Here is an 8,043-nt window from a genome sequence, read left to right as displayed (position 1 = left end):
GATGGAGGTAGTAAGAGAGGAGGAGGAGGAGGAAGTAGGAGAGAGGGAGAGGGGAGGGAAGAGGAGGGGAGAGAGGAGGAGAGGAGGAGGGAGGGAGGAGGAAGAGGGAGGGAGGATGGGAGGGAGAGAGGGAGGAGGAGTGGAGGGGAGAGAGGGGAGGAGGTAGTAAGAGGGGAGAGGAGGAGGAAAAGAGGGAGAGAGGGAGGATAGAAGAGGAGAAAAGGAGGAGGAAGTAAGAGGGGAGAGGGGGAGGATGGTAGAAGCGGGAGAGAGGGAGGAGGTAGTAGAGAGGGGAGAGAGGGAGGGAGGAGTAAGAGAGGGAGGAGAGGGAGGGAGGAAGTAAGAGGGGAGGGAGGGGAGGGAGGGAGGAGAAGTAAGATGGGGAGAGAGGAGGAGGTAGTAAGAGGGAAAAAGAGGGAGGAAGTAAGAGGGAGAGAGGGAGGAACTAGTAAGGAGAAAAGGAGGAGGAAGTAAGAGGGAGGGGAGGGAGGTAGTAAGCGGGGGAGAGGGAGGGAGGTAGTAAGAGGGAGAGAGGGAGGAGGTAGTAAGAGAGAGGGAGGAGGTAGTAAGAGGGAGAGAGGGAGGAAGGAAGCAGAAGAGGAGAGGGAGGAGGTAGTAGAGGGGAGAAAAAGGAGGAGGAAGTAAGAGGGAGAGAGAGAGAGGGAGGAGGAGTAGTAGAGGGGAGAAAAAGGAGGAGGAAGTAAGAGGGAGAGGGGAGGAACTAGTAAGAGAAGGGGGAGAGAGGAGGGAGGTAGTAGAAGGGAGGGGGAGGAGGGAGGGAGAGGGGGGAGGGAGAGTAGTAGAGGGGGAGAGGGAAGGAGGGGTGAGGGAAAAGAGGAGAGGGGAGAGGAGAGAGGGGAGGAGGAAGGAGAGGGGTGAGGGGAGGAGGAAGGAGAGGGGTGAGGGGGAAGAGGGAGGGAGAGAGAGGAGAGGGAGGAGGGAGGGAGAGGTGGGGAGGAGGAGGGAGGGGGAGAGGGAGAGGGGAGGAGAGGGGGAGAGGGGAGAGGGGGAGAGAGGAGAGGTCTACTGAATATGCATGTAATTACGCGAGACGTCAATGTGTGGTTCTTCAATGTCTGTGAGTGGCGGTTGAATGGCGGTTGTAAGTGGCGGTTGTGAGTGGCGGTTGAATGACGGTTGTAAGTGGCGGTTGTGAGTGGCGCCCACCCATACCCACATAGAGACAACTCCCCACACCCCATACATACACAAACCCCCCCACATTCAACCTCCCCCCACAAATGCACCCAAAACCATACACCCACCCAACCCTCCACACACACACACACCCAACTCTCCACACCCATCTTCCCCACACACCCGCACACTGGTATCACACAACACTCTTATCTGGTACAAGCGACCCTCACACGCCCGCAAGTTGCACTAGGATCGGTTCAGCTTAGCCAGTGTCAGTATTGTGTGTGTGTGTCTGTGTGTGCCGGTATCATGTCTCGTCTTCTGCTGTTTCTGCTGTTGATTGAGGCTCTGCTCTGTCGATCTGCTGTTTTTTGTCACCGGCAGCAGGTAGAGGTGGAACCGCATCAACAAGAGAAAATTGAAGAATTTGATGAGTAGCGGTGAACCAGATTGCTATAGCCCAGATGTTAGAGGAGCAGAAGGGGTTGATGCAGGTAGGTAAAAAAGAGAGAGAGAGAGAGAGAGAGAGAGAGAGAGAGAGAGAGAGAGAGAGAGAGAGAGAGAGAGAGAGAGAGAGAGAGAGAGAGAGAGAGAGAGAGAGAGAGAGAGAGAGAGAGAGAGAGAGAGATTACAATATTTCATTCTACATCTGCAGGTATCAATTCAATAATAGGGAAGGTAGACAACCTCACTACGACCGTCACTTTTCACCTGTCATTCCTGAACACCTGTATACAAGGTAAGTAAACAGTCTATCTTTGTCCCTCCTAATCCCTCCCTTTCTCCCACTGTCCCTACTATTCACTCCGTTTTTTCTCTCACTCATCCTACCACTTCCTCTCCCTCTCACTCATCCTACCACTTCCTCTCCCTCTCACTCATCCTACCACTTCCTCTCCCTCTCACTCATCCTACCACTTCCTCTCCCTCTCACTCATCCTACCACCTCCTCTCCCTCTCACTCATCCTACCACTTCCTCTCCCTCTCACTCATCCTACCACCTCCTCTCCCTCTCACTCATCCTACCACTTCCTCTCCCTCTCACTCACTCTCCCATTGAGGTACTGTAGTGCATAATGAAGCCATGCGCATCATTCTAGGATGCCCAAAATCAACCAAAAATTGTAAACATGAGGCAAGAGCTTGGGCTTCCCTCCCTATCTGAGAGGATAGCTCTACTTAATACCATGTTTTGTGTCAAAGTTTTGAAGAACAATGGTCCCCAAACTACAGCTCAAACTGAGTTGATGTTCTATCTAAGTAGTCCCGACTATCTCGCTAACCTTCCACAAAAGACTCTCTTTGGGGCATGGCTTCATAAAAGTGTTGCAGATCTCTTAAAACTGAATGTCCCAATCACCCCAGACGAACCTATTAATGTCATTCCTTCTTGGCTGGATATATCAGTTTCTATTAATTACACTCCTGTTGATAGTAAGCAAATGTTAAACACCGATGTGATGAGATGCGTCACACTGGAAACGATTAACAGACACATAGCGAGTATTGAACACTATATTATTGAATGTGACACTGTCAATGACTTCAGGCCACCTGGCTTATTGTATCATGAACTTTTTAATTACTACATTGAATAAGGGTGCTTGAGGACATTCTTGCTGTTTATCCAAAATTTGCTAGCCCACACTGATTAGTCTTCAATTAGAATATGACGTCCAATGTATATGAACCACTGTCTTGCATGGCAGTGAACAGTGACATCACCCACACGAATCTGACCTATATATACTGTTAATGAATATGATCTATTGTTCTATTCCTTTGTCAATGAACCTCTGTCTTGGGTGGCAGTGAGAAGTGATACCACCCTCAGTGTCAAGACCTGACTGAATTAATCAGAATAGGCAAACTGTACAGTACTCCAAGCTTCGTCAAAAAAAAAAAAAACATTTCCTCCTTCTCACTCACCCTACCATGTTCTCCCTTTTCCTCACTCACCCTACCATTCCCTCCCTTTCTCACTCTCCTTCTCATTCTCTCCTATACCAAATTATATTCTTTACTTCTCCACACAGATGCTCAGATGAGAGCAAACTCGACCAGTCAGATGCTAGATAAGTTGAGTCAGCTGATTGATGTAAATAAACTCGATTTGCCAACTGCCATCAACAATACCCTTCAGAATTTTGGTGCTAAATTGAATGAATCATTGACGCAGAGTAACGATGAGAAAAGTATTCAACTGAGAGAGGAAAATGAACGCATGAAGGAGGAGATCAAGATGGCGGAGGAGGAGAGTAGGAGGACAAAAATTGACATGCGTTTAGCTGAAGAGGAAAGTAGACAAGTGAAGGCTGAGATGCGTAAGGTGGAGGAAGACACTAGGATGATAAAAGAGAGGAATAGAGAGTTAGAGAGAAGACATTCAGAAGTAGAAGGAATTAGGAATGAGACAGAGAGGATATTAGAAGAATTACAGAGAGACAACCAACAACATGAAGAGACAAATAGAAATATGAAAGAAGAGAAGAAGCAACTCGTAGATAAAATAGCTTCAATGGAAGAAGAGAATAAAGAAGTACGGAAGATAAATGAAATAATAACACAAGAGAACAGGGATAAAGAACAAGAGATAAAAATAATTCAAGAAGAGAAGAATAACATTGAACAGAAGAACAGACTAATGGAAGAAGAACACCAAAAATGCAAGAAAAATGTCACAGATTTGTCAAAGAGGTAGAGTATTGGTGTAACTTGTCCTCATGTTTGCCTCGTAAATGCTTCGAACTTGCTATATTACGTATATATACATACATACATACATACATGCATACATACATACATACATACATACATACATACATACATACATACATACAAACATACATACATACATACACACATACATACATACATACTGTACACTTGTACTAAACTGAAGTGCACATCATTACAGACCAACAGTACCCCAGGATTGTGCTGAACTGTACTGCAGTGGTGTACGGCAGAGTGGGGTGTACTTTATCAATCCTGGAAGGTAACGTAAGTGGTTCTCTCTTCAAAATATGTAGTAAATATGATATAATCTTAATTGAACATTAATGGGTATAGCTAAGTTGGACAATATGGTTTAAGAGAAAGGCTCTCTCTCTCTCTCTCTCTCTCTCTCTTTCGCTCTCTTTCTCTCTCTCTCATAGTGTTGTCATCCCCAGGTCAACACAAGTGGCAGCTTGGTGTGACATGACAACTGATGGAGGTGATTGACGTAATAGTAGTACTAGTAGTAATAGCAATCATGAAAAATAAGTAATAATAATAATAATAATAATAATAATAATAATAATGATGATGATGATGATGATGATGATGATGATAATAATAATAATAATAATATTAATAATAATAATAATGATAATAACACCAGAACACTCATTTGAACACCTGACACGGTTCACTAATTATTACTAAACAGGAGGATGGACAGTGTTCTTAAAGAGAGACCACACAGGAACCCATGAAAACTTTTCCCGAGGCTGGCAAGACTACACGGTGGGCTTTGGTGATCCCAACCAGGAGTATTGGCTAGGTTAGTGTGTGTGTGTGTGTGTGTTTGTGTGTTTGTGTGTGTGGGGGGGTGGGGGGTGCAATACCATGTGTGTACTAACTTGTGTGTGTGTGTGTGCATGTGTGTGTGTGTAATAATAATAATAATAAACGGTTGCAGCCGGTGGCTGAAAATATACAGACTTACATTGGAATTAGACATAATGATATAATATACACTGAATACATTTACAGGGCTGTACAGTACATAAATCAGGAGTTGTTTATTATTTTAACAATAGATGGGATGGTGCTGTTCTTATATCTATCGGTGCGGGCTCTTATGGGCTGAGTTTTGTTGTAGTGGCAGATTGCGCGAGGTGGACGGGGCATTGCAGGTGGTAATAGGTGTCTATGACGAGGATGGTGCAGTAGTCCACTACCAAACCTTGCTAATGCGTGGTGGTGGAGGTCACTGAGGGATGGTATTTCCAGGGTGGAGAGAGCGTTGTTGTAGTCTGAGTAGTCTGCGCCGAGCATGGTTCTGCAGTCCCTCTTCTGTACCTTTTCTAGCCCACACCTCAAGTGCTACGAATTGACGCCCATAATTTCCAAAGTGTTCACCGGTGGGCGCAGTGGAGAGTGTGTGTGTGTATGTTCGCATTACTGACATAGTGTTACCATATTGTAATAATAAAATGTATATATATATATATATATATATATATATATATATATATATATATATATATATATATATATATATATATATATATATATATATATATATACCCACACGTAAGAACTAAAGTCCTACATACACATACATACATACATACTGTCATGAATCCTTAATCGAGATGATTTGGGATTACGGAGTGTTCCAGTGAATCGGGTATTGGTGATTTCATTGGAGCTCATATAAATCCAGTGTATAAAATTATAAGTAAAAAATTTGGACTATTTTTAGAAATATGACATGTAAAATACATCTATTTAGTTGAATTATTCTAATTAGCTAGTGTCTGCATAACAGCCATTAGACTAGCTACGGTGGTTCAGGTGATGAACATCAGAGAACCTTATATTTGGGAAAAGCTGGCTGAGAGTCAGCTTTACTCCTGACACCGACTGCTGTACGTTGGAGCTGCCTCCCTAATTCTCTTGGTGTTGTCTGGGTATTTATTTTCTTTACTTATGTGGCTGATCTGAACTCAACTCAACAGATAAGTTATTCTTATTATTATTATAGGTATACTATTTAGGATGTTTAATAGGAATTTAAATTAAGTTACCATTCTGTTTTGCCTTGTAATGTTCTTGCGTGAGTTTTCTTTGTAAATACAGGATAATGGTTTGTTTTAAGTGAATTTTTCACTCTTGGTTTTCTCCTTCACAATTAAACAACTTTTTACTAATAAGTGCATTAATGTAATTTATTAGATCAGTATTCTCCCAACCTGACTTAGATCTGTAATACATACATACATACATAGTAACATCTATATACACACAGGAAACGACGCCTTGCACCACCTCACAACGCCCACACCTCAAGTGCTACGAATTGACGCCCATAATTTCCAAAGTGTTCACCGGTGGGCGCAGTGGAGCGTGTTCAGTGTTGGTGACGAAGATTCTGAGTAAGTGATGGCTGTGATGATGTTTGTAATAATAATAATAATAATAATAATAATAATAATAATAATAATAATAATAATAATAATAATAATAATAATAATAATAATAATAATAATAATAATAATAACAATAACAACAATAATAATAATAATAATAATAATAATAATAGTAATAATAACAATAGTAATAATAACAGCATTAATAGCAGCAACAACAATAGGAATACAGTTATAATAATAAAAACAACAATAACAATAATAATCACAATAATACCAGCACTACCATCACCACCACAGGTACCAGCTACAGGTAGAAGGGTACCAACAAGACAACAGTACAATGGGAGACTTCCTGGTAGCCAACCATAACCTCAATGGTTACAAGTTCTCAACCAAAGACCGAGACAACGATGGCACACCCAGTGAGTAGTTGGGGAATTATATCATTTACGTCCGTCCGTTTGTAATTTTAGTGAATATTAGTAGATTTTAACCAATTTTTGTGTAGGTTTATTAAAACAAAACCTCAAGAGGGATTTAATTATTTATGTTTTGTTCGTAAATTTATCCATCCATCCATCCTTTCATCTATCAAATTTTATCTATCTGTCTATTATTCCATCCCTCTAACTACACATGTATCTATCAAACCATCCACCTATCTACTAAGTGCTAATGACGTGGTCTGCCAGACAAACCCACAGAACAGAGTAGAAATGAAATAATTTGGAATTAGTGAAAAATAATGTGGAGATAAGATAATTATTAAACAACAAAATTGTTTCCCCTTAATAACTGGTGTTAAAAAATCTGGGTGGAAACGGAGAAAAGTTCTTCAGCCCCTCAACAACCTAACCTAACCTAACCTAACCTAATCTAACCTAACCCAACCTATAACCTAACCTACAGATCGTGTTTGTGTGGAGTCATTCTCAGTGGGCGGTGGTTGGTGGTACAACAACTGTGCCTATATCACCCCCACAGGTCTTCACCAAGGCTCGGGAAAACACATGCTTGCCTTCTGGACCCCAAACAACAAGAACTGGAGTACTGTCAAGATACTACAAATTAAAATACGTCCCAGAAGCTACCCAGTGTGTTGAAGGCTAGTGTAGTGGTTTAAGGGTGTTTAAACTGACATACAGACAGTAATTATTTTTGAGAAAAGATGGGGGAATATCCACATATACCCAACTTACACATACGCACACACACACACACACACACACACATATGGTAGACATATCCACACATACTTGTTCACATCCTCAACTTACACACACACACACACACACACATCAACGATCTGTCCACCCTGGAAATGACATCCCTCGGTGACCTCCACCACCAAGCACTGACAAGGTTTGGCAGTGAACTACTGTACCACCCTCGTCATCGCCACCTCCTGTCACAGGCAGTCGTCCCCTGCCCACCTCGCGCAGTCGGCCACTACAACAAAATTCAGCCCATAAGAGCCCACACCGATAGATATAAGAATAGCACCATCCCATCTATTGTTAAAATAATAAACAACTCCTGATTTATGTACTGTACAGCCCTGTAAATGTATTCAATGCATATTATATCATTATGTCTAAATCAAATGTAAGTCTGTATATTTTCAGCCACCGGCTGCAACTCTATTAATAAACCGTTTAATATTATTATGATTATTATTATTATTATCACATTACACACACACACACACACACACACACACACACACACACACACACACACACACACACACTGTAGAAA

General features: G+C 42.0%; 1 protein-coding gene across 1 annotated transcript; it reads left to right on the top strand.

Annotated features, from left to right (window-relative positions):
• The first annotated feature begins 1,581 nt into the window (after nucleotides 1-1,581).
• LOC121863599 (fibrinogen-like protein A) lies at nucleotides 1,582-7,519 on the top strand. The gene is made up of 9 exons (XM_042362325.1): nucleotides 1,582-1,634; nucleotides 1,796-1,879; nucleotides 3,178-3,838; nucleotides 4,059-4,139; nucleotides 4,315-4,358; nucleotides 4,575-4,688; nucleotides 6,162-6,288; nucleotides 6,583-6,707; nucleotides 7,195-7,519. Exons 3-9 carry the CDS (start codon nucleotides 3,186-3,188, stop codon nucleotides 7,386-7,388), a joined length of 1,338 nt encoding a protein of 445 aa, XP_042218259.1. The 5' UTR covers nucleotides 1,582-1,634; nucleotides 1,796-1,879; nucleotides 3,178-3,185; the 3' UTR covers nucleotides 7,389-7,519.
• Nucleotides 7,520-8,043: the final 524 nt, after the last annotated feature.

This window comes from Homarus americanus, unplaced genomic scaffold (genome assembly GCF_018991925.1).
Source record: "Homarus americanus isolate GMGI-L3 unplaced genomic scaffold, GMGI_Hamer_2.0 scaffold41366, whole genome shotgun sequence".
Taxonomy (NCBI): Eukaryota; Metazoa; Arthropoda; class Malacostraca; order Decapoda; family Nephropidae; genus Homarus; species Homarus americanus.
Note: the sequence above shows the minus strand (reverse complement) of the source record. Positions and strands in the feature narration are given on the sequence as shown.